General features: G+C 43.5%; 1 protein-coding gene across 1 annotated transcript in view; it reads right to left on the minus strand.

The window, feature by feature from the left end:
• Positions 1 to 1,219: 1,219 nt before the first annotated feature.
• The window catches only part of ldb3a (LIM domain binding 3a), a 167,921-nt gene continuing 142,248 nt past the window's right edge, over positions 1,220 to 26,892 (minus strand). Inside the window, exons 13-18 of the mRNA XM_078199289.1 lie at positions 23,518 to 23,654; positions 17,844 to 18,198; positions 13,512 to 13,692; positions 11,538 to 11,658; positions 6,693 to 6,808; positions 1,220 to 2,802 (exon numbers count right to left, since the gene is read on the minus strand). Coding sequence (XP_078055415.1) covers positions 2,713 to 2,802; positions 6,693 to 6,808; positions 11,538 to 11,658; positions 13,512 to 13,692; positions 17,844 to 18,198; positions 23,518 to 23,654 — 1,000 coding nt within the window. The 3' untranslated portion in view covers positions 1,220 to 2,712. The remainder of the gene's footprint in view (positions 2,803 to 6,692; positions 6,809 to 11,537; positions 11,659 to 13,511; positions 13,693 to 17,843; positions 18,199 to 23,517; positions 23,655 to 26,892) is intronic.

Genomic DNA, 26,892 nt, shown 5'->3' on the forward strand with positions numbered 1-26,892 from the left:
AGCTGTCCAGAGTAATTTTATAATATCTAACAGTTGTGATCTTGCCTTCTTCATTGTTGGGAAGAAGCAAACACAATCCTAATATCTCTACAAACAAATGAAATGGGTTCTGCAGAGACAAGCCCTACAACTGGCAAGAAAGGCATTTCCTTAGGGTGGGGTAGATATAAATGCTCTTGAGTTTGCTGGGATAGGCGAAATTAAAATAGGCTATATTAGGGATGAGGGGAAGAGCAATTTAATTGTGAGGGAAGGAGTGAGCTGGCAGCTTATATTTAACCTGCTTCGCAAATGTAGCCTTGGCTGGCAACCTGGAAGCTCAAGAGAAGCAAGGACAGCTTTGGGTGAAAGTATGTGCCTACACTACATTGTTTGTATCCCTGACCCAAACATCTTCCCTTGGATTGGAAACCTGCCTTCTCACCCTGATCAGAGTTTGGCACACCTCCCCCATAACAGCTGCAGGCTCCCTCTGCTCTGCCACTGTGCTGTACTTCTCTGACTGCAAACCCAGCCTGCCAATTAGGCTGACCTTTGGGCGAGGATTTTGGAAAAAAGATGGATACATGCTGTGCAGCCATGCGGCCCTGTCAGTGCTCTCACCCCAGCATCACCTGCCCAACACCCTCCTGTGAAGATTGGAACCAATTTTGGCTATGAGCAAACCAGAGAAGGTTCATCTGTTTCTATTCAAATATATATAGAATTGTGGTAGTGTAATGGCTGCAACTTACAAAAGAGAATATATAAAATAAATAGCTCACTGCAAGAAGCCACTGCATTATTCAGGGAATAAAAAATAGCAGTAATAAAAATATCTAATTATCTCAGTTTCTCAAAAAATTATAAGATTCCTTGACACTCAGGCTGTGAGCAAAGCATCTGTAATTGGAATTTTCATTTTGATTTAACTGACCCCCAACTCACTGAAACCCAAGGCAGAGCCAAGTAGAAAGACAGCCTATTCAAAAACAGTTTAAAATGAGATGTTCCTGTTATAGGAAACTGAGACAATTATAAAGTGTGATTCTCTACAGCCTGCCTGATCAAAATCACTATGTTTGGTTAAACAAACATGTTTAACTTTTGATAAGATATATTCTCAATTCTTAAACACTAGAGGGTTGAACCTCAGGGTGCAGATCGCAATCTGGCCACAAATTGCATCCAAATTTCTGCCTGCTTTCAGAAGTTCCCCCCCCCCCACCCTCAGACTCCTGCTGAAACTCATTTTCATTTCTACTACAGACCAGTGCAATGGGACAGCGATTTAAAATGTAATTTATATAAAATAAAAAAGTTTCCTTTGTAAAACAATGCATGGATATATTTGAGAATGAAAGCTTTCTGAAGTTTGGATTAATGCAGCTGAAAATGGGGTTAATCACAAAAAGTACACATTTTTAATTGTTGTGTAAATCACCAGCTGTGTATACCAAATCTTAAATGACTGAAACCCATTTTTAAAAAAATATGCAGAACCATTGACCATTTTCTTATGGCACAGTAACTTTTAAAATATGCCTATGATTGGAGTCCTTTCACTCAAAGGAATCAATTAAAAATTTGTAGCCTCCTCATAGGCCTGCAAACAAGCACACTTAACAGAAATACCCAATAATGATTAATTAATCTAGGGAACTTGGCCAGTTCTGTAGGTTGGGCTGACATCTAAAACATTGTTTTAAACTAGTGCAAAAGTCACGAAAATTGATGAATGCTGATTTACACTTAACATTCTTCACTCTTTTGCACAGTTTAAGCCAATTTTCGGCAAATTGCATTAAGTAAATCAGAGCTGCTGATTAAAAACTCTACCTCTATAAGCTTTAGGAAGCGTACCAGTTGACTTGTGACATGGTTTTCGCCACCCAAATTTATTTTAAGGTTCAAGGTAATTGTTCAAACATAAATATGGAATCACAGGTCGCAGTGCTGACAGAATATTGCGTGCTCAACCCCACATTGCAAGCTGGTAGATTCTGCCCCTTCTTCCCCATGGAGAATTAAAATGAGGACAGTTGTGGCAGAATCACCATTATCATACATACCCTTGCTTGGATATTTGCTCCTTAAACAGATATCTTAAACATTTTAAACAAGAAGTGGAAATATGACAATGTTTGTAGTTGACTTTAGTTGTTCAACAAATCCACGTACAAATGCAAATGGTACGTGTAAAAGCACAGAATATCAATGCAACTATACCACAACTTAAATCCACTAACTAACTCAATGATAATGACAGGACTAGGCAATTTGAAACAGTAATTACAGACATAATCTTAAAGGATAGCTGCTTAATGCAGGTGCAGATATTAACTAGTTTAATTGGAAACCTGCTGGTTTTGAAAAACATTAGCTATCAAATTAGGAACAGCAGAATAGCATTCATCAAGCTTAACTCTGTAAACTTTCCAGTTATGTGCAACGTGTTTTGTTAGTATTGAGTGAGCCTGATAAAGCATTGCAAGATGCTACTGTTTTGACTGTGGAAAAAAGTTCATTCCCACAATACCTTGCACCCCACCGGCAACTGAACTTTTACAATCACGCATGATTTTAGTTACATTATTTGAAACTTAATTAAAAAAATACAAGAATGAAAAGACTTAAAATGCAGCTGTGGGATCTGTTTGATGGAAGAGATAGCCCCTCTCCATGTGCTCCTTATAAACAGGTTTCCGCTTTCTTTTGATGGTCCCTATGGGTTCAAACATTAATGGCGTGAGCATGTTTCTTGCAGAGTGGTTTGTCTTTTTTGGAATAAAATGGCTGACCCTCTAGGTTCACATGGCACACCTGGGAAAAAGAGAAATTACTTTAACAACCAGACACTGGAATCAAACTTAACCTTTACAGGTCAATTTGCGAACTGGTATTTCTGAATAGCTTTGTGTCATTATTGAGGAAGATAAACAAACAGATCACGGTGAGCACCAGACCACCACCAGTTTAGCTTTCTTCCCTTTAGGTCTTCTCAAAGTTGGCATCATTGCCTTCATGATGTGGAGATGCCGGCGTTGGACTGGGGTAAACACAGTAAGAAGTTTAACAACACCAGGTTAAAGTCCAACAGGTTTATTTGGTAGCAAAAGCCACAAGCTTTCGGAGCCTTAAGCTCCTTCTTCAGGTGAGTGGGAACTTTGTTCACAAACAGGGCATATAAAGACACAAACTCAATTTACATGAATAATGGTTGGAATGCGAATCCTTACAGCTAATCAAGTCTTAAAGGTACAAACAATGTGAGTGGAGAGAGCATTAAGACAGGTTAAAGAGATGTGTATTGTCTCCAGACAGGACAGCCAGTGAGATTCTGCAAGTCCAGGCAAGCTGTGGGGGTTACAGATAGTGTGACATGAACCCAATATCCCAGTTGAGGCTGTCCTCATGTGTGCGAAACTTGGCTATCAGTTTCTGCTCAGCGACTCTGCGCCGTCGTGTGTCATGAAGGCCGCCTTGGAGAACGCTTACCCGAATATCAGAGGCCGAATGCCCGTGACCGCTGAAGTGCTTCCCAACAGGAAGAGAACAGTCTTGCCTGGTGATTGTCAAGCGGTGTTCATTCATCCGTTGTCGCAGCGGCTGCATGGTTTCCCCAATGTACCATGCCTTGGGACATCCTTTCCTGCAGCGTATTTGGTAGACAACGTTGGCCGAGTTACAAGAGTATGTACTGTGTACCTGGTGGATGGTGTTCTCATGTGAGATGATGGCATCTGTGTCGATGATCCGGCACATCTTGCAGAGGTTGCTGTGGCAGGGTTGTGTGGTGTTGTGGTCACTGTTCTCCTGAAGGCTGGGTAGTTTGCTGCGGACAATGGTTTGTTTGAGGTTGTGCGGTTGTTTGAAGGCAAGAAGTGGGGCTGTGGGGATGGCCTTGGCGAGATGTTTGTCTTCATCAGTGACATGTTGAAGGCTGCGGAGGAGGTGCCGTGGCTTCTCCGCTCCGGGGAAGTACTGGACGACGAAGGGTACTCTGTCCACCGTGTCCCGTGTTTGTCTTCTGAGGAGGTTGGTGCGGTTTTTCGCTGTGGCGCGTCGGAACTGTCGATCGATGAGTCGAGCGCCATATCCTGTTCTTATGAGGGCATCTTTCAGCGTCTGGAGGTGTCTGTTGCGATCCTCCTCATCCGAGCAGATCCTGTGTATACGGAGGGCTTGTCTGTAGGGGATGGCTTCTTTAACGTGTTTAGGGTGGAAGCTGGAGAAGTGGAGCATCGTGAGGTAACCGTGGGCTTGCGGTACAGTGAGGTGCTGAGGTGACCGTCCTTGATGGAGATGCGTGTGCCCAAGAATGCAACCGATTCCGGAGAGTAGTCCATGGTGAGTCTGATGGTGGGATGGAACTTGTTGATGTCATCATATAGTTGTTTCAGTGATTGTTCACCATGAGTCCAAAGGAAGAAAATGTCATCGATATATCTAGTGTATAGCATCGGTTGAAGGTCCTGTGCGGTGAAGAAGTCTTGTTCGAACCTGTGCATGAAGATGTTGGCATTTGAAGTGTGAATTTGGTCCCCATGGCTGTTCCGTGTGTCTGGATGAAGAACTGGTTGTTGATGGTGAAGACATTGTGGTCTAGGATGAAGCGGATGAGTTGTAAAGTTGCATATGGAAACTGGCAGTTGTCGGCGCTGAGCACTGAGGCCGTTGCAGCAATGCCATCATCGTGGGGGATGCTGGTGTAGAGTGCCGAGACATCCATTGTGACGAGGAGCGCTCCTGGTTCAACTGCTCCATGTGTGCCGAGTTTCTGTAGGAAGTCCGTAGCTTCGCGACAAAAGCTGGGAGTTCTTTGTACAATGGGTTTCAGGATGCCCTCGACATAGCCGGAGAGGTTCTCGGACAGGGTCCCATTGCCCGATACAATGGGACGGCCGGGTGTGTTTGCCTTGTGTATCTTCGGGAGGCAGTAGAGATCTCCAACGTGGGGAGTACGTGGGATGAGAACACGGAGGGTGCTCTGAAGGTCCGGATCAAAGGTCTTGATCAGAGTGTTGAGTTGACGGGTGTGTTCTTTGGTCGGATCTGCGGGTAACTGTCTGTAGTGTTCCTCGTTGTTCAGTTGTCGGTACACTTCTTCGCAGTAAACTCTTCTGTTCAGTATGACGATGGCCCCTCCTTTGTCTGCTGGTTTGATGACAATGTTGCAGTTGGTCTTGAGAGTGCGGATGGCGTGGCGTTGCGTTGTGCTTGGGTGATGTTCGGGGCTGTCTTGTGAGTGCGGCGGATGAATTTGGTGTTGACGCACCTCCTGATGGCTTGGGCATACATGTCAAGTCGAGGGCAGCGGCCTTCCGGAGGAGTCCAATTCAACTCTTTCCTCTTCGGATGCACTGCGGATCTCTCTGTCGGCTGTTCCAGTTCATTGGCTGTCTCATTGTGTTCGCTGTTGGCCTCTTGGGGTTTGTGGAAGAACTCCCGCAGCCTTATTCGCCTGATGAATTCCTCTGTGTCTGCTGTGAGACTGATGGGGTCTATTTTGGTGGTGGGGCAAAAATTGAGCCCTCGGCTGAGAACTTCGATTTCATCTGGTTGACGTGTGTAGTCGGACAAGTTGACAGTGGACTTCCCTGCAGTGGTACTGTTTTCTACTGTGGTACCGGGGGAGGCTTGGTTGCTGCTGGTGGTGATGCCGAGTTTCTCAAGTTTCCTGTTCTTGGTGTGCATGTAGATGGTGTAGTTCCTTTGTCTCGTCTGCTTGGCAAAGTTTCGCAGCTGGTCTGCATCCTGAGCGCAAGTTGAGAATATGGATTCTATCTTGGTTTCCAGGATGCGGCGTTTGCTGTAGAGCTGGTGTATGAGGTGGTTGAGGAGTGTGAGAGAGGTGCAACGGCAAAGTCTCTCAGCGTAGTCTGTGTTATAGGTTGACCTGAGTGGGTTCGTGATCTGTAGTCCTTTCGGTATCTTGTCTGCTTTCTTGCATCTTTGTAGAAACTTGATGTCTGTGTCGATAAGCGCGATCTTCTTGGAGATCCTCTCCACTTGGAGCCTGCAGTTTGCGGTGTCGATGGATTCGCATTCCAACCATTATTCATGTAAATTGAGTTTGTGTCTTTATATGCCCTGTTTGTGAACAGAATTCCCACTCACCTGAAGAAGGAGCTTAAGGCTCCGAAAGCTTGTGGCTTTTGCTACCAAATAAACCTGTTGGACTTTAACCTGGTGTTGTTCAACTCCTTATCATTGCCTTCTCCAGAGGAGAGGTAGGCAGTCTGATTTAAGCATATGCCAAAGTTATGGATTCTTTAGTTAAGGTAAGGAAGTGTGCCAAAGCAGTCAGATTGGCCTTTCCTTCAGTCTTAATGGGAAAATAATTCTACATTCAGCAATTCCCACACATGGCACTGCTCATTGTGGCACATTGTGTGGTCCCATCCTACCAATACTGAAAAGTAGGGAAGATGGAATATGTAACAAGTAGATGAATGTTGTCCCGTTAAGTTTGTGCACATGCTTAAAAAGTGGAGTAACAAACGTTTAAGATAGATTCCATTCCCCTTCTTAAATTCAAAAGGCAAATCTGTCTGCTGGTCTACTCCTGCTCCTACTTCTTGTGTTCTCGTGATTCAGGGACAATTTGCCAAAAAATAGCACCACATTATTCACACATTTTTCTATAAACTGCTTCCTCTATCTTAAAAAGGCTCGCAGTCTGTTCGAAGAACCTGTTACTTCATACGTACAGCACAGACGAAGCAGGTGTCATGCCAAGTATAACCCAGTGCTTCAATGAATTTATCTCCAGCCTCCACAGGGAAGTCACAGCCATGGCACTTAGTGCTGAACAGGGCAATGTAATCTGGGGGGGGGAAAAAAATCACTTGAATACTTATCAGCAAGAAGAAACAGAGGAGACAAAAAAATAAACATGAGACTGATCAAAAATATAAATAAAAGGTAAACAAAAAACTAGTATGCTTTCGTCAATCAATCGGCAATAGACAGATGCTCTTACCATGTAACATTTCAGCTAAGTGAGTAGCGGCCTGGTGTCACGAATGTGCCAGCAGGTTCAAAGCCACCAGCCACCAGTATTTCAAAGGATGTGAATCCCAATAACAAGATTAGCAGTTGGAGACAGACCAAGAGAAATACATCATCTTGCTAATAGGAAACACTTTGGGTAGAGGATGACACCATCCAGGGAAGACATACATATATGCTAATATTTCAGAACTAACAGAAGCTGAGGGGACAGAGAGTCAACTATACAGAGAGAATCTTCAAAGGGAAACAATGATGTAACTGGCAACCTTTTCATGGAAGCAAGTGGCAGATTCTATCTAGCAGCCTATAAGCCAGTTCTAGCTTGCAGCCCGGAAGCAAGAGTGCAGAAAACCTTTGTGGAGGCAGTTAAAACTCATTTCTTCACTGAACCAAGAAGAGACATTTCCCAGAATAACTATCAATCATATACTGTGTGGTAACTATAAGCTCACCTTTACTTATAGAACTATTGGATTGCATATTGTTTGGGAAGAGGGAAATCCTGAAAGAGTTCAGATCTTGTAAATCTACTTTGGATCAAAAGGGTTAATCCTTCTTAAACTGTATGGGTGTGTGTAGCAGTTTCTTGTATGTAACTCTCTTAGATCATTATAATCTTGTTTATGTATATGTGTCTTTTTTATTGTAATAAATAGTCTTTAATAAGTGTTAGACTATGACTGAGCTGGTTACTGTTCTCACTGGGTATTGTATGTGGCTCCTTACACTATTCTTGTAAACAAAACTATACACCACCACAAACTGGTGTTTCAGGTTGGGACACCCTTGCAGATACAATTAGCCAGGTTTGTGACACTGGTCTTGGATTTCTGCCCAAGGTTTCTCGTAACCCAGAATAGAAAAGGTGGTGGCTCTTCCTCAATTTTCAAGAATGTCTTTGTTATGGGGCAATGCCAAACTTCTACCTGACCACACCACCTGTAGGAAGCTATAGAATGTTTTGCCAGGACAACAAAAAATATTTGTACTGCACTGCTCCCTGAATGAGGGAATTTTAACCCACAAGTATTTTTAAAAAATCTTAAACTTAACCAACCCACTTCTGATTTTAATGGCGACAGATTGGTGGGGAATGACCAATCTGCTTTCAGGAAGCAGGTCAGTCACTAAAATCTTTTAAGGAGGTTGCAAGCCTCCATTTTTACAGGTCATTGCTCGATCCATAAACTGAGTACATTTATAACACTGTTTTGGATTATGTGGAGCAGGCGTGTTTCCTTCAGACTTAACAAGTAAACCTCTCCCCGATCTCACAATTACAGACACTTCCCTCAACCTGGCTCCCATCCAAAGCAATTATGCCCACTATGACCTTCCCCATCCTTGATCTTTTCCACTCCCTGACTGTGACCTTGCGCCTAGGTTTTGCTTCCTGATAGGCAGGCAGCCTGACGACCAAGCTATCTGTCAGGTGGGAAACCTGTTGAAAAACTTTAAAACATATCTTACTGTTAATTTCAGCAGGATGTTTGGGAAACCCATACTACTGGATTGCCCAGCTCTATTTTCTCTATCTCTGTAAACACCGGGAACAATCATTCACCACTTAACAAGAAGAAAGAAGAATAGAGAGGTAAAGACAGAAAGGCGTCAGAAGCACAAAGAGATGTGCTTTTTTTTCAGGAGGCTTTTAAATTAAATTGAGAAATGGTGTGGAGTGACAAAGCTTCTAGAAAGCAGATGTGTAATTTCTTATGGATCTACCACCTTCGGTCAAGTGGAGTGAGGAGGGATCATAAACTAAACCAGATCAGCAGAGCAGAGTATGTCCTGAGACATGTGCTGAGGGGAGGTTACTCAGATGAGGTCAGCAGCAGAATCTAGAGAGCAGCTAATGGAGTTTGACATGAATGGATAGTAGGATTGTGCAAGGGGGTTCAGGCCAGATTATTGCATTAGAGTTTGTGAAAGATAGAGGGAGACCTGTGTGGAGAGCATTCAAAGAAACATAGAAAATAGGAGCAAAAGAAGGCCATTCGATCCTTCGAGCCTGCTCCACCATTCAATATCATGGCTGACCCTATAATTCAACGCCACACTCCTGCGCTCTCCACTTGATGCCTTTAGAGTCTAGAAGTCTGTCTATTTCCTTCTTAGATGAATGAGATATATTCAGTGACTTGGTCTCCACAACCTTCTGTGGTAGAGAATTCCACAGGTTCAGCACCCTCTGAGTGAAAAAGTCTCTTTTCATCTCAGTCCTAAATAGCCTACTCCGGATCCTGAGACTGTGACCCCTCATTCTAGACCCCCTCCCGCTAAAGGAAAAACATTCCTGCAACCAGTCTGTCCAGCTGTCAGAAATTTATATGTTTCAGTTAAATTGCCTATGACTCTTCTAAGTTCTGGTGAATTCAGGCCCAGCTGAGCCAATCTCTCCGCATTCAACATTCCTGCCATCCCAGGAATGAGTCTGGTGAACCTTCGCTGCACTCCCTCGATGGCAAGTATATCCTTAGATAAGGAGACCAAAACTGCACACACGGTGGTCTCACCAAGGCCCTGTACAACTGCAGTAAGACATCCTTGCTTCTGAACTCAAGTCCTCTTGCAATGAAGGCTAACATACCATTTGCCTCCCTATCTGCTTGCTGTACTTGCATGTTTGCTTTCAGTGACTGGTGTACAAGGGCACCCAAGTTCTTGTATATGTCATCATTTCCTAATTTATCATCATTTAAATAATACTCTGCCATTCTGTTTCTCATTCCAAAATGGATAACTTCACATTCGTCCACATTATTTGCACTTAATCAACTTGTCTAAATCACCAATATTCAATAAATTAGCTTCAAAATGACAATGATATGGATTTGAATTTTACAGGTGGAGAGATGGAGTTAAAGGCAAGAGGTGATAACATTCTGAAATTGGAAAGATACAATCAGCAATTAAGTGGGTTTGAAGGTTAACTCGCATAGAACTACCGAACAATATGGAGAAATAGAATCATTGCTCGGACATATTTATAAGGAATACAGAAAGGGCAACCAAAGTAGAAGAGTGCCAGGGGCAGTGCCAAAAGGGTGAGGCCTGAATGAGAGTGAGGGTGGAGTCTGTGGACGTCATGAAGGGGCAGGGCATGACAGAGGGTATGAAGGGGGGGTCTATGGTGGGGGGGGGCACAAAAGGGTTGGGGCATGAAGGAGTGGCTATGAAGGGGGGGGGTGCTATGAATGGGGGGGGGCATGTTGATGGCCATGAAGTGGGTGGCATGTAGGAGGTCCCATTGGGAGGTCACCAATGCCCTGATGCCAGTGATCCACATTGGGGAGGGGGTGGGGAAACATGCGAGTGATGATGGGGGGTTCCTGATGTCCAACGGCGGAGGGAGGGAGTCTTGCAGTGCCCTGTGAAATCGAGGAGCCCTTTCTAAATGGAGCCTAATCGCTTTGCAGCTGGGCTCATTGCCGTATTTAGATCCTGTCCCTCCCAGAACTGGCGCGAAATTCTCTTAAAAAATGACTAACTGTGGGATGCACGGTGGCACAGTGGTTAGCACTGCTGCCTCACAGTGCCAGGGACCTGGGTTCAATTCCGGCCTCGGGTCACTGTCTGTGTGGAGTTTGCACATTCTCCCCGTGTCTGCGTGGTTTCCTCTGGGTGCTCTGGTTTCCTCCCACAGTCCAAAAATGTGCGGGTTAGGTTGACTGGCCCTTAGTATCAGGGGGCTTAGTAGGGTAAATATGTGGGGTTACAGGAATAGGGCCTGGGTGGGATTGTGGTTGGTGCAGACTCGATGGGTCGAATGGTCTCCTTCTGCACTGTAGGGATTCTATTTTATTCTATTCTATGATTGTGGTCTGGTCTGCACCGGGCAGACTGGCGCGGATCACTATGGTTTCCTCACCCTTATGACACTTAGTCATTTTTTTGGTAAAATTCCACCCATCATTTTTGGGAACATAGTCATGGCATTGCTACTGAAAGTATAGACAGAAATCATTGTTCTGAGTAATTGCTCTTAGTAAGTTAGTTGACTTTTATTCACTACTCATTCAACGTTCATGACTCATGGACAGCAATCCATTACCCAATATCCAAAAATGCTGCACCCAAAAACAGAGTTGAACATTCACAATTGCTCATTGTATATGTCAGGCTAACTCCATTTCACTTACTAGTTATCCACTCTGATAGCAAATGCCTACTTGAACTTTCCTATTAAAATAACACCAAATAAACATACAAGTATTTTTAGTTTTTAAATGTGCAATCATTAGTCTATTAAAGAACAGCTGCATGGAAAATAGAACTTAATTCTTCATCCAAAGACAGGACTAGAATAACAGATTTGTACTGAGTTGGTGGAATATATATGTCTTATCTTCCAGATAATAATGTAAAATAGGCAGTAGGCTAAGATGTTGTTGGAGGGTTGAAGGCTTCCACTTGGTAGCAAATCACAATGGGAGTCAGTGGCATTTTGGAGAAGGGTTGAAGAGACTAAAATTGGAAAAATAACCTGTGTTTCTGCATTAAGGCTGTTATTTCATCAGCAGACCTTGGAGAAAATGTACCTTTTTCACAGTAGGGCTCTCCATCTTCCATGTGGAAAAGGCTATTCCCAAAAGATTTCCCACAGGCAGCACAGACAAAGCATGTGGTGTGCCAAGTCTGTCGCAAGGCGTGCATTACTTCCTGCAATGGACAACAGGATCATCAAACCTCAGAACACCAGTCTTCATAGCACTGCAAACTTTGATGAGTATAACTCAACGAAAATAAACATTTTACCTCATTACAAACATTTCCCTGTCAGGTAATCATAGTGCCTTGCAAAATTAAATGAATATATCTTGGCAAAAAAGTCCAGCACAGAAAGAAATGGCATCTACCCAAGGGCAGTACTGACAGAAGGGTACCTTTACTAAGGGTTTCTGTCTTTATTAACAGAAGGGATGAAAGCTACTGTCATTTCCCAAATGTATATTACAGAACATTCCAACCAGGGTGGAGAATGGGAAACTGACCAGAAGACAACTGGAATAGATAATACTGAAGCTGATAAGACATGAATGAATTTTTCAGCAGTAGTAGATCTGAGTAACTAATTAATAGAGTTCTACTGCAGTTCTTGATAACTGAGGTGAAATTGATCTTTGACAAATGCAAACTACGGCATTAGTTACAGAGAATATTTACAGCACAGAATTAGGCCATTCAGCCAAACCGGTCTATGTCAACATTTACGATCCACCCGAGTCTTCTCCCATCCTTCCTCATCTATCAGAATAACTCTCTAATCTGTTCTCCCTCATATGCTTATTTAATCTTGTAAGTGCATTTATACTATTCACCTCAATCTGTGGTAGCAAGTTTCACATTCTTATCACTGCAGATAAAGAGGTTTCTTCTGAATTTCCTACTTGATTTCTTAGTGAACATCTTATATAACGATGGCCTCTAGTTTTGCTCATTCCAGCTCTCTCTCTGACTACTCTTTCAAAGTTTTCATAGTTTTCAAGACCTGTATTAGGTCACACTTCAGCTTTCCTTCTTCAAGAGAAGAGAGACCTGACTTATTCACTCTCTACTGACAAGTATAACTTTCAAGTTCTGATATCATGCTTGTAAATCTTTTTTGCCCCCTCTCCAGTGTCTCTACATCATTTTTAAGATATGACTGGACAAGATACTCCAGCGAATTGGCAGTTCATTTTACACCATACCCAATGGCGGGAACTTTCCAGTTGTTCATGCCAGCGGTCCCACTGACACCGTACCCCTTCCATGGGTTTCCTGGTGGCAAAGGGTGCATTCAGTGGGAAACCCCGTTGATAATGGTGGGAGCAGAGGATCCTGCTGCAGGCCAATGGCCTCTGCTGCAGAGAAATACGAGGCATGTTGTGCAGAAAATCTCAGCCAAAGTTTTTTTCCATTGACTGTTTTGTGCTTTCCCTGAAGACCAATTTCACCCTCAACTACCCTCACCCTCAACAGTATAAGAGATACTCTTCACTTACACTCCATTCTACAGTTTGTAGAAGGACCTCTGCAGGGGATCCATATGTGATATTGTACTGAACCATATAGGCTGGGAAAGTTCCACCTACAAGTCTTGTTGCATTTTGAATTAGCTGTTCTCTGTCATGATGGGTTTGGTTTTATGACTCTTTGTGGGGGGAGCGAGGGTAGTAGGGAGCTGGGATTTTCACTCATGATCATTATCAAAACACACCCATTTGCTTGAGCTTAAATCAGGCCCTACATGTGGACAAAGGACAGGGCTTTGATTGACTTTGATGCCAGTGTTCCTGTTTCTGATATTACTCAGCAACCTTTGCACATAAACAGTTATCTGTTAGCCCTGTTTGTCTGCAGTATAAATGAAGCACATGTGGCAGTAAGACAGCTAAGTTGTATTTCAGAACTGGTTCCAATGGATGTGGTTTTACTTTTCTACTTTGTCTATTCGATGTTGAATTTCTCTTCTAATTAGGTGCTGCCACCTACTTGTCTATGCTTAACACTGTGCTGAAGGTTTCACTTACCCCCATGATCTTTGCATTACACTTGGCACAATTTGGAGCAAAGAACTGTTCATAGCACCGTTCACAGTAAATATTGTTCTGCTCCTCTACAAATCCAGTATCAACCAGTGAGGTCTTACAGTAAGTGCAGTTAAACTCTTCAGGGTGCCAGGAGCGGCCCAAAGCCACAAGAAAGGGACCTCTGGAAATAGATAACATATGGTATGCAATAATTAAACAGCAATGATTTGGACAGGAAAAACCAAATTCACTCATCTGTTTCCCACTCTGATTCTGGAACTGGTAATCTTGTATTCAATTCCTTGCAGGAATTCATTCTGCCCATTTTAAAAAATCTGTTCCACCACCCACGTTGGGAATCAGTTCCACAATTCCATTCACCTCTAATTTAAAAAAAAAGCCTATGTTTTCTATTTTCTTCGGGCAATATTAAGTTTGAGCTCTGTCCTTGAATCCTACGCCTCATAGAAACATTTTCTCAGATCCAAACTGTCTGTGCCAGTGAATATCTTAAAGATCTCTGTAAAGTCATGCAGAGGCGCCCAGGGGTGGCACGGTGGCACAGTGGTTAGCACTGCTGCCTCACAGCACCAGGGACCCGGGTTCAATTCCAGCCTTGGGGGACTGGCTGTGTGGAGTTTGCACATTCTCCCCGTGTCAGCATGGATTTCCTCAGGGTGCCCCGGTTTCCTCCCACAGTCCAAAGATGTGCGGGTTAGGTTGATTGGCCATCCTAAATTGTCCCTTAGTATCAGGGGGATTAGCAGGGTAAATACGTGGGGCTGTGGGGATAAGGTGGGATTGTGGTTGGTGCAGACTCGATGGGCCGAATGGCCTCCTTCTGCACTGTAGGATTCTATGAGTGGATAACCTCACCTCATAACACCACACACCTTCAATTACGTTTCTCCCAATTACATGCAGCTTCAGAATTACTTTGTTAAGTGGAACAGTGTCATAACCTTTCAAAGAAATTCAAAGTTGATCAGACATGACTGCTCCTCTTGAACCCTTGCTACTCATTCTGATCAAACCTTGTTTTTCTTAATAATTCTTTATTTCCCGTTCCCATGCAAGTGCTAATTTCTAGTTTATTAATATCCCCATCTTCATTTTTGGGCATTCCAAAATTGGCAAGAGCCGTTACTTCATGCTTTAAGAGTGAAGGCTGTTTCTCTAGTTCAACCTGTTCCTTCAGACCAAATCCAAGCCAAACCCCCCATTCACTGGTCTCAAGTTTTCTCCCTATTGTCTCTCCTCCAACTGCCAATTTCTTCTACATCAAGCCCTGCCTCTTCCTGTTGAGCCCCAATCCTTCAGCCTACACACATTCTTGGTGCTTCCCATTGTTTATAAAAGATGTAAAAGACACAAATTCAGTTTATTTCGTAAAGAAACACGTGTAAGATCCAGACAGATATAATGAACTGCCCACATTGCGAGGAAATATGCATGGGCAGATTTAGAGAAAGTTAAAATAAGAGCCAGAGTCAAAAGAGAAAAGGACATGGAGGACATTGGGAGAGTTTGGCCTTGATCTTTAACCCAATGGAGCCTCCAGCTCCAATGGCCCCTGGCAGCCACCGCCTCCATGAAATCAGCTGCCTCCCTTAGAATTCCCAGCCCTCCAGAATTGGCCTGAAGTCTCCAGGAATTTAAGATCAATCTCTGGGACACTGCTGTGTGCAACCCTGGAGAAAAGTCATTGTGACATTAATTTTTAAAATCATTTTCCTTGACTGTTTTTCTTCACCAGATATAAAAATATTGAAAATGGGGGAAAACAGGCTGTTTGGCTGACAGTCAATCGTCATCCAATTGGGTAATGAGTGTTTTTGCTTTCCAATTGGCATAGGAAGGCAATACATCACAAAGATGGATGTGTTGGCTGATTAATGGCTGGAGTGAGAGGCAAGTCATGTGTCGAAAACTCCAGGAATACATATAATCACAGTTAACAACCTTATTCCCTATGAGGTGGACAGCAGCCAACCCAAGGAATAGACTCCGTGTGGATTGTTAATTATTTAAATAGGCTGCCTGCCTCCATTTAGTGGGCAACCACTATGCACAACCACTATACCACTTCACTGGCAATGAGACCACATCGAGGAGCTGTACCAACATGACTCCCTGATATTTTACTAGCCTCCAACACCCTTCCCGCAACCTCCCCATACCATCTTCCAGCCTGCCACTCTGGAGCCAGGAAAACCTTACCCTTAAATTTAGAAGAAAGTGAGCGGGAATCCCCCAAACTGTGGGATTCCAGTTACCCAAACCAATGCAGGAGCTGCCAGTTCCATAAGGTAAATTGCTTTTTCAATGGTCCCTGTGGACCAGAAAGAGAATGCTCCCTCCAAGCCCATTAAGGAAACCTTTGGTCTTTTCTGATCACCAGCCTTCCCCACTGATCCCTGCTACTTCCTCTATCCCTCTCCCAATTGTTGAACTTGCTTCCCCTAGATCACCTGGAACAGCTTACAAGGGTCCCCAACCTCCTGCCTCTAGTAGGTGTCTGCCAGCCATACTGTCCATTTGACTGGTTGCCAGGCAGGAGCTAGAGCTACAGTATGTTGAAATGGCTTTGACGTTGAGATTGTAGGGTCTCTGCCCTGCTGTGTCTTTGACCAATTAAGGCTTCTCCTGCAACATGCTCATTAATTTTTGAACCTGGACATCATAGAGAGAAAAAAAACATAGAAGATAAACAGAAATACTCAAAAATAAGAGAGCAGTAGAGAAATATAGAGAAATGGATAGTTAGATTACTTGTCTATGAGCAATGACATGAGCACTGAAACAAAATTCTACAATAAAAGTGTATTTCTGTCTCTCTCACGCAGTAACCACAGCACCATGCATTGCAAGGAAATTCAATGTGCCTTGTTCAATATCTCAGAATTGTTCACGATTTTGGATGCAGATCAATGTAAAGCCAATTCCAGCATTGTGATGACTGGACCAAACCAGTCCTGAACCTCACCCACTGTGCAGAATCCCAATTGGCCAAACCGGTGTTTCTTCACAGCCGTTTAACAATGGTTTGTGTTGCAACAGTCCCATCCTACTCATTTCTATTGTATGAAATACTAATCCAACAAATCACTCCCTGTTCCATTATATACAGCATTTGTGCAATTAGGATAGGAGAATTACAAAATCTTGCCCCCCGGCAGCAAATGTTCCCTCTCTATCCATTTTGGAATGCACCACAAAAGTTAGGGAGAGTATTTCATTCCAAGAGTTTGAAGTGAGTCGTATTTTGAAATATAAACTCGACGAATTTTCTTCTCTTTCTGTTGGGTGGAAACAGGATAATAACAAAAAATGAAAAAGTGGCACAGTACTTACTGCCATGTTGCCGCTGACATGCAAGTCACTTCCTGTTTAATTGAGGCAATGAAAGGGTAGTGCAGGGTCTTGCCAAACACAGACAGTTCAAGACCTTGTGATGTCAATATGACCATAATACAGTTTGGAAGTACCAATGGGGGGCTGTGGTATACCATGCTTATTCCATTCATTTCTATTTGTGCAATGACCTTTAAAGGCTCAGCCACTTAAAACGAAAGGGAACAAAAGTTTTTTTTAAATGATTTTTTTTGGGTCACAAGGGGTGTTTGTGCTCCTCCTGAACCTTCAAAATTCTACCTCATCTCCAAATCACCATGCTTCCTTGCAACTGCCTCACAGTCCTACTCTAACCTAACTGGACTCAAGAGAAGAACCACCCAACTTCCTGCGCTCCCTGATCAGCTGCTGGTGACAAATTCAAACAAAGGCTCAACCCAGAAAATGGTACCCCTGCTCCCATGGAGCTGCCAATGGGCTCAGTCTGCTTATCTTCTGCCTACTGAATGTAGTCACTTCAAAGTCAATGTCTGTATCTCCTAGTTGGAAGGAGATATTCCAATTTTTCTACCATCTTGTCCCTTTAGTGGATGTTGACCATTTCTTATTTCTGATTGTATGTAAAGTTAGGGGAAGCTTTGCAATTCCAGAATATCTCCTGCCCATAACACTGAAGGTGGAACATTCTCAGTGATGAAGGTGGAACATTAATGTCATTAGTCACTAATCAGACACTACTGGATGGAAAAGAGGATTAGTTTGTGAGTTTCTTCCCCCAGGAAATGTTAGTTTATGACTCTGCTAGAATCACTGAGAATTCTGCACCAGCAACTGACTGCGGAGATATTCTGAAGCAATAGAAGAGAAGGGATCACCCCTTTTCCTTTGTTTATACAAGGGCCACTGGATGCAAAGGAGGCACTGAAATTAGTTTATGTTCTGTGTCTAAAATAGAACAATAAGTGAACATGTCCTCACCTGATAATACTGTTACACTGTCCACATAGAGGAGTTCGGCTGCTTGCTGGGAATCTCTCAGCCCTTTGCACAAGGTTGCGAGTGCCTCCACTTGTCTGCCCTGGCACTGGAGCATGTGTAGGAACTTGGGCAGGTGCCTGGGGTGACACAAATGGCTTAGGTGGTGCAGAATGTGGCAAAGGTTGAATATGCTTGGTGAGGGTAGAGGTGCTTTTTCCTGGCTGGAACTTCTGTGCAAAGCTGTCATCTGTTATCCATGGTGGACGACCACCTGATGTTGGAGCTGCTGGTTGCTCTGGAGGGGCTGGAGCTGGCTTAGCAACATTAAATGTGGCAGTGCTACTGTGCATGTGCTCTAAAGAGAATGAATTGAAAGGAACAAATAAGTAATAAAATCCCAAATAGCAGATGTAGCAAAACATAAGAACAAGTGACAGCCTGGTGGGGGAGGGGTGGGAGGTGATTTTGCTTTGGGATAAAACATGTTTGGATAAATATATAAAAAAGTTAAGTTGGAGAAGAAAGATCACAGCCTAAAGTTGTTGAACTCAATGTGGCATCCAGAGGGCTGTAACATGCCTAATCGGAAGATGAGGTGCTGCTCCTCCAGTTTGCGTTGGGCTTCACCAGAGCATTGCAGCAGGCCAAGGGTGGACATGTGGGCATTAGAGCAAGATGCTGATTTGAAAACAGGACTGCCTTGGTAGAGCCATCTTATCAGCCTGTTCCTGTCCCATAGGACATATTCCTTCCTGTCTTGAGCCACCCTCTCTCCCCTGGTCTAGTCTCATCCCACCTATATTCGTGATTTCTCTGATGCCCCATCTCTCATCAACAGTTTTGAGCTTCCTGGCCTTGGTGCCCTCCTTTCCGTGATGGATGTCCAATTCCTCTGCACCTTCACCCCCACCAGGATCTGAGGGCTCTCCACTTCTTCCTTGATCGGAGGCCTGAACAATCCCCGTCTATTATCACTCTCCTCTGCCTGGCTGAACTTGTTCCGTCACTTAACAATTTCTCCTTAAACTTGTCTCACTTCCTGCATATAAAAGGTGTGGCTATGGGTAGTCGCATGTGCTCCAGTTATGCCTATCTTTTTGTGGGTTATGTTGAACTCCTTGTTCCAGTCCAACGCAGTTGCTCCTGCAATGCTTTTTCCATTACTTCAATGACTGTTTCAGTGCCTCTTCATGCTCCCGTATGGATCTGGAAAGATTTATTAATTTTGCTTCCAATTTCTACACCTCCCTCACCTTCACATGGTCTATCTTCTACAGTTCTCTTCTTGACCTCTGTCTCCATTTCCCATGATAGACTGACACTAATATTCATTACAAGCCCACTCACTCTCTCAGCTACCTCGGCTACAGCTCCTTACACTATGCTTCTTGTAAGGACTCCATCCCATTCTCCCAGTTTCTCCGCCTCCATTGCATCTGTTCTGATGATACCAGCTGAAGAAATGGTGCTCTAACATGTTTGCCTTTTCCCTGAACCAAGGTTTCTACCCCTAGTGGGATCAGGTTGACAGTTCAACCCATTTCCCACACCTGTACCCTTATTCCTTCCCCTCCCTTCCAGAATCATAATAGGTTCCCCCCTGCTTTCCTCACTTTCCATCCCACTGACCTATGCATTCAAAGGATCATTCTCCACCATTTCCGCCAACTCCAGCATGATGCCACCACCAAACACATCTTCCCCCCAGTCAGCATTCTGCAGGGACCGCTCCCTCGGTGACACCCTGATCCACTCCTGCATCATCTCCAACTCCTCATCTCCTTCCCACAGCACCTTCCCTTGCAATCGGAGAAGGTGCAACACCTGCCTCTTTACCTCCTCCTTCTTCTGTTCAAGGCCCCAAGCTCTCCTTTCAGGTGAAGCAACATTTCACTTGCACCTCCTTCAATTTGATCCATTGTATTCGCTGCTCCAAATGCGGTCTGCTCTACATTGGAGAAAATAAATGCAGACTGGGTGACTGCTTTGTGGAACACCTTTGCTCAGTCCGCAAGCATGACCCCAACTTTCCTGTTACTCGCCATTTTAACTCAACATCTTGCTCTCATGCCCACATGTCCATCCTTGGCCTGCTGCAATGCTCCAGTGAAGTCCAACACAAACTGGAAGAGCAGCATCTCATCTTCCAATTAGGCATGTTACAACCCTCAGGACTCAACATTGAGTTCAACAACTTTACACTGCGACCTTTCTCCTCCCTCTTAACTTACTTTAATATATATCCCAAATGTTCTTTGTCCAAATGCAAAAACCTTCCCTCCCCCTCTGCAACAAGACTATCTGTCACTTGTTCTTAAGTTTTACTACATCTTTGTTGCAATCTCTCCTAGCTGCCACTAATCGCTGACCTTCTACGCTGTTCCAGCTCTCCACTCTCTCTTATACACTACATAATTCAATGCATTACTCTCTCTCTTCAGCTCTGAAGAAGAGTCAGATGGACTCAAAACATTGAGAGGGATTTTCTGCACCCATTTTCAGTGGGTGGGAATGGCGGAGGGGAGAATCGAGGAGGCATCCCAAAATGGCTTTTATGCCAGCAGGATTTCCCTGCTCGATTCTCCTTGCCCCTCCCCCATCAGTGACATAATGGTGTTCCCACCATGCAATAATGGGAACCGTATTTGAACACATTTCAATATAATTAGTGGGCCTGCCTGCTGTAACATCTCCCCACATAGGATAGTCACATCGGTGGGATTAGAACAGATTTTTAAAAATGGAGAATTGGCAAACAGAATCTGCTAGGAGCGCACAGGTAAGCATGGCCCCAAGGAGTGAGGGGTCATGTTATGCTGGGGAATACCCTAGCACTGCCTGTGCCGGGGGTGGGGGGTGGGGGGGGGGGGGGGGGCGGAGGGAGAAGTGCTGGAGGTTCTGTATCTGTGGTTATTCTATTATTATCTTTAAAAGGTGCCCCAATCGGTTGCTGGCAGACTGTCATCCAGCATGATGGCATGGGACCCGCCTCCTTGATTTGTTTTGATGGCAAGTCAAAAAATGTGGCAGGAAATCCTGCTTTTCCTGTCTGAGTTGATTGACACGTAGTCAAAAGATGAGAAAATTCCACCCATCAACTCTGTTTTCTCTCCCTATAGATGCTGCCAGACCTGCTGGGTTTTTCCAGCTGTTCCAGCATTATTCAAGTTCAGGTTGCTTTTGAGGTGCTGGACCAGGTCAGAAAGTAGCATTTTAAAGCTGCAAGTTGATAAGGGAATGTGAATTGGCACCAGGATACACACCCTTGGAGAACCAGGTGCAGGGAGAGATTTTTTTGAAAACTGTTACAATGGTGCAGAAGATCAAGTATAAAACATATTACCCATTACGTTGCATAGCACCCGATTAGAAAACACTCAGAATTAGAATCGTTGAAGTTGATGCTGTAGTTCTTCACTATGTAATCCCATGCCCATTAATCAAATTCCAGTCCTTTAATTGGCTCTGCAAATCTAAGCCAGTGTTTAAATTCAAAATTCATGTGCCAATTAGATATTATGTTACTTTTTAGGTTTTTACTCCCAGTTATTTATGGAATTCAACATCTCAGTTGGCTGCTACAGGGAAACCTTCTTAGTGTGTCCCAGGAGACTTCTTACACATCTTGCTATTTAGGTAGTTAATTAAATTTTTTTCTTGATTACTATGCTAAGACAAATGTATATAATAATCTCATGTGGCAGTTCTTTATTTCCCTTACCATTCCTTGTAGCTCTTTGGGCTAATTATTATCTCTCCAAAAGTTTCAGGTGGGCTCTTCAAAGATGTAAATACATTAGAAGCAGTTCAGAAAAGATTTACTGGACTAAAACCGGGATTGGGTGGGTTGTCTTATGAGGAAATGTTGGACAGGCTAGGCTTGTATCCACTCGAGTTTAGAAGAGTAAGAGGCCTTTAAGATCCTGAAGGGTATTGGCAGGGTGGATGTGGAAAGGATGTTTCCTTTCGTTGGAGAATCCAGACCTACGGGTCATTCTTTAAGCATAAGAGGTCACACGTTTGAGACAGAGATGCAGAGAAATGTTTTGTGTCAGAGGGCCATGCATCTCTGAAACTTGCTTCCTCAAAAAGCAGTGAAAGCAGAGTCTTTGAATATTTTTAAGGCAGAGCTGGATAGATTCTTGATTAACAAGGGGGTGAAAGGTTATCAAAGGGTTGAGGTTACAATCAGATCAGCCCATGTTCGTATTGAATGGCAGAGCAAGTTTGAGGTGTTGAGTGGCCGACTGCTCCTATTCCATATATTTCATACGTTTACACATTTCAGTAAAACGGACTGAGAAGTACCTCTCAAATAACTATGTACATTTAACTAATGTGAATTGAAAAAGAGTTGCCAATCAAAAATATATTTGGTGCATTCTCATAAAATATTTGTATTTGAATTGAGTGGTTTAGTTGCTTGCTCATGCACTTCAATCAAAAGACTAATAATGAAAGTTGTATTTAAAATACTGGAGAAATCCAGCACGAGGGGGCATGGCTTTAAATTGAGGGGGGGTAGTTATAGAACCGATGTCAGGGGTAGGTTCTTTACCCAGAGGGTGGTGAGGGATTGGAATGCCCTGCCAGCATCAGTAGTAAATGCGCCTAGTTTGGGGGCGTTTAAGAGATCCGTAGATAGGTTCATGGACGAAAAGAAATTGGTTTAGGTTGGAGGGTCACAGTTTTTTTTTTAACTGGTCGGTGCAACATCGTGGGCCGAAGGGCCTGTTCTGCGCTGTAATGTTCTATGTTCTATGTTCTATGTAAGTAAAGGGCTTTTAGTACTTTATGTACTGCAACAGAAATAAAGAAGTTGATGCCAATGATAGAAAAGTTTCATTTTATCAGAGAGTCTTACTTCTTTTAAATTCTTTCATGGGATGAGGGCGTCGCTGGCTTCGGCCAGCATTTATTGCCCATCCCTAATTGCCTTTGAGAAGGTGGTTAAGGACCAGCTACATTGCTGTGCATCTGAAGTCGCATGTAGGCCACACCAGGGAAGGATGGCAGATTTTCTTCCCTAAAGGACTTTCGTGACCAAGATGGATTTTTAGGACAATTATTTCATTAGACTTTTATTTCAGATTTTTATTGAATTCAAATTTCCCCATCTGGTGGGATTTGAACCCTAGTCCCCCAGATCTGGGTCTCTGGATTACTAGTTCAGTGACAATACCACTACACGATTGACTATTCATGATACTAAATGTTTCTTAAATGCAGGAGTTTGTTTCATAGAATCATAGAATCCCTACAGTGCAGAAAGAGGCCATTCGGCCCATCGAGTCTGCACCAACCACAATCCCACCCAGGCCCTATCCACATATCCCTTTATATTTACCCACTAATCTCTCTAACCTATGCATCCCGGGACACTAAGGGGCAATTTAGAATGGCCAATCAACCTAGCCCGCACATCTTTGGACTGTGGGAGGAAACCGGAGCACCCGGAGGAAACCCACACAGACACGGGGAGAATGTGCAAACTCCACACAGACAGCGACCCGAGCCGGGATTCGAACCCAGGTTCCTGGAGCTGTGAAGCAGCAGTGCTAACCACTGTGCTACCGTGCCGCCCCTAAATCAGAGAAGTTGTGTTCCATGACTGCTCAGACAGCCATCCTCACTGTCCAACAAAGTCAAAAACGAATGCTGCTTTAAGTATTACCTCCAGTTGAGGGAAAGGCTGCAGGTCGGATACTCGCTGTGCTGACAACCTTTGGTTTAGAAGCTAGGTTTGAGGCTTCAGTACAAACTTGAGGAGCTGGCGGCCCAATCACTGCGGTGTTGCTTGCGAAGCCCTGACTGAAGAATTTTAAAAAGAGGATGGAAAGTGAATGGGAAATATAAAGGAAATGAGATTAAATTATCACCTTTGGAACAGACCGAACAGGATGCCAAGGGCAAGTTATCAAATCCATGACTGGGAGTGAGTAGCCGAGATATTTCTTATCATCAGTTTGCACAGACTTTGAATCAATAGATATTCTAAGACTTGAATACAAAACATTCAATAAGCAGTCAATTCTCGACACATCTGCAATTCCATCAGAGATATGAAACAAATTGTTTTCTGCAAACTGCAACTGAAGCCAAAGGTTTAAACTGCAAATCATGACAAGGCCAGTGGCTTTTGAATAGCTTTACCAGTTCCCCTAGTAGTGTTATCTTGCATCTTCTCAGCCGTCCAGTCCGAAGGTCACATCCTTGGTTTGTTTGAAAAAAATACACATTTTTCCATTTCTTAAAAGAAGATTTTGCCTCTGGATTTCCTTCAGTGGTGCAGGTGAGACAATTTAACAACATGTCCAAGTACTACAGAGCAGTAATTAAAAGGTTGTATCATGTAACTAAATCAGAGAAGTACAAAGTTGGACAATGTCACATGCAGTGTTTTTGTCACTCAACCCGAGGTCAAATTCAGCAAGACTGGGAGAAGAAGACAAAGACAAAGACAATACTTTAGGCACACTGCCCCAATCTTCTAAATAGTGAGGCGTCAGTCCAAAACCGCAGACTCGCTGGATGTGCTCACTTGAGTACGGTGTACATTTGTGATCGTCAAGATACTTTGGAATGCTGGAGGTGGTGAAAAGTGACACAAGATTGGTCCTTAAAGCCAAAGGACTGAGCTGAGGAAAGACTGGAGAAATGTGATCTCTTGAACATAAAAGCAAGTTGGCTGAGAAGGGATTTTATCAGATAATAATTGGTACTGAGAGGTTCAACCTCGATCAATATTTGACATTAAATCATCACGCTAAGTCAAAAGGTACAAATGCAAACCATCAAAAGGTACCACAAAAGCATATCAGGATTCTTTTCTTCAATCCATAATAAATACTTGGAATGGCCTTCTTGGTAAGGCAGTGGAAGTAAAAACACTGGAATGATTCACCCAATAACTAGACATTGTAATTGGGGGTTATAGACATTAGCAGGTGGCTGAGCTAGGATGGGACAAATGGCCTTCCTAATCCTTTTCTAACCTATGATCTATCAAACTAGTCACTGATCATGCAGAGAATCTGTTGTATAGCAGAAATGGACATTTTTTTAGTTTGGCTGAGTTATTGAATCCCTTAGCTCCGACCCCATCTCATCACTTGGAATTTCACTAAGCTTTTACAGCTTTGCCAGGCGAATTAAACCATTGCCAGTGACTCTGATTCCAGGCACACAATTATAAATGTAGCCCAAGACTCTGGCCATGATCAGATAAGTTTAAATAGCAACTAGAATTGGAATTCTGGATGATCAAGTCCATTTTAGGCTGCAACTCAAGGGAAGCATATCTAAACAGCGGCTGATTCTTGCTTTTAAAAATTTGAATATTGTCTGAGGATGAAATTCATTGGTGGGTGAGTTTGAATGTTGAATTCCGAGTGAATGTACTAAATAATGCCTATTGCAGATGATGATAAACTAACATAGAAACTAGAGGCAGGAATAGGCCATCTGGCCCTTCGAGCCTGCTCCGCCATTCATTATGATCATGGCTGATCATCAAATTCAATATCCTGATTCCCTCTTCCCCCCATATCCCTTGATCCTTTTAGCCCCAAGAGCTATATCTAATTTCTCCTTGAAATCAGACCATGTTTTGGCCTCAGCTATATTCCTCTTTGTTGAGAAAGTGGAGTTAAGCATCCAGCTCCGCTCCAGTGGTTATTGAATTGGGTTTCGTTGTCGGATTTTACTGCAGAATCAATGAACATATATGCTGGACAGCAACATGGTTGCAAGAGACAACTTCTCGAGTTCTCTTCTCAAAGATAGGAAATTGTCTCACAGCACCACAACCTCCAACATGGGTAGGACAAGGAGGCAGGTCCCAAATCCACCCCAGCCATAACAAGGATCAAGACCTGCGCTGTTGGTACCGATCGTGTCATCCAGCTAACTCAGCCAACTGACCACCACCAGCCCCCACCACCACCCCCCCAAAGGAGTCCAAGTTGCTGTGGCAAAATACACTTTTACATGTATGTTGCACTCTTGAGCTATGAATAGTAACATAGAAACATAGAAACCCTACAGTACAGAAAGAGGCCATTCAGCCCATCGTGTCTGTACCGACCACAAACCCACCCAGGCCCTACCCCCATATCCCTACATATTTACCCACTAATCCCTCTAACCTACACATCTCAGTTCACTAAGGGCAATTTTTAGCATGGCCAAATAATGCCATCAACCTAACCCGCACATCTTTGGACTGTGGGAGGAAACCGGAGCACCCGGAGGAAACCCACGCAGACACGAGGAGAATGTGAAAACTCCACACAGACAGTGACCCAAGCCGGGAATCGAACCCAGGTCCCTGGCGCTGTGAAGCAGCAGTGCTAACCACTGTGCTACCGTGCCGCCCAATTTGTTTCCGTCACGTGGCTGACCAGGAATTTCTCTGACCTTTACTGCTATTGGTGTATGTTGGAAGGTTTTAAAAGTTTATATTCAACTTGTTTGGTTGCATAATGAACGCACCATCCTTGGCCATTAAGTTCTAGTATGGGATTTCAGCCTGGAGCTACCCACTGTGCCATGAGACCTTATAAGAGACGATAGAGTAGAAATCTGTCTCGGTCGATGGAGCACAACAGATGGTATTGGATGTTACATACAGTGCGCTTTACTTAATTTCATTGATCGTAATGGAAGTGAATATCAGGTAGTCTCTATAAAAGATGGCTAATCCTGTTTTGCAGTACTGTACTGTCTACTCCAATATTGCTAAATTTTGGAGCACTGTTCATTGCATTTGGTAATATCAGTAATGAAAGTGTGTTCAGCAAGAGACGTTGAATAGGGTGATTCCGGATTATGAAAGAAAAATTGTGAAAGAGATTTGAAATAGAAATATTGGATTAGTTGTTGATTAGGATATTTTCCTCAAGCAAGATGAAGCTAAAGCTGAGAAACAGAGATGACAACATTCAAAAGAACTAAAAAGACAATGGAGGGAGGGGAATGGAAAGAATTATGGGTGCTGAGGTTCCCAATGAACATTCCATATTGACTGTTCCTTCCTCCTTTATTTCCT

Source organism: Mustelus asterias, chromosome 28, assembly GCF_964213995.1.
Source record: "Mustelus asterias chromosome 28, sMusAst1.hap1.1, whole genome shotgun sequence".
Lineage (NCBI taxonomy): Eukaryota > Metazoa > Chordata > Chondrichthyes > Carcharhiniformes > Triakidae > Mustelus > Mustelus asterias.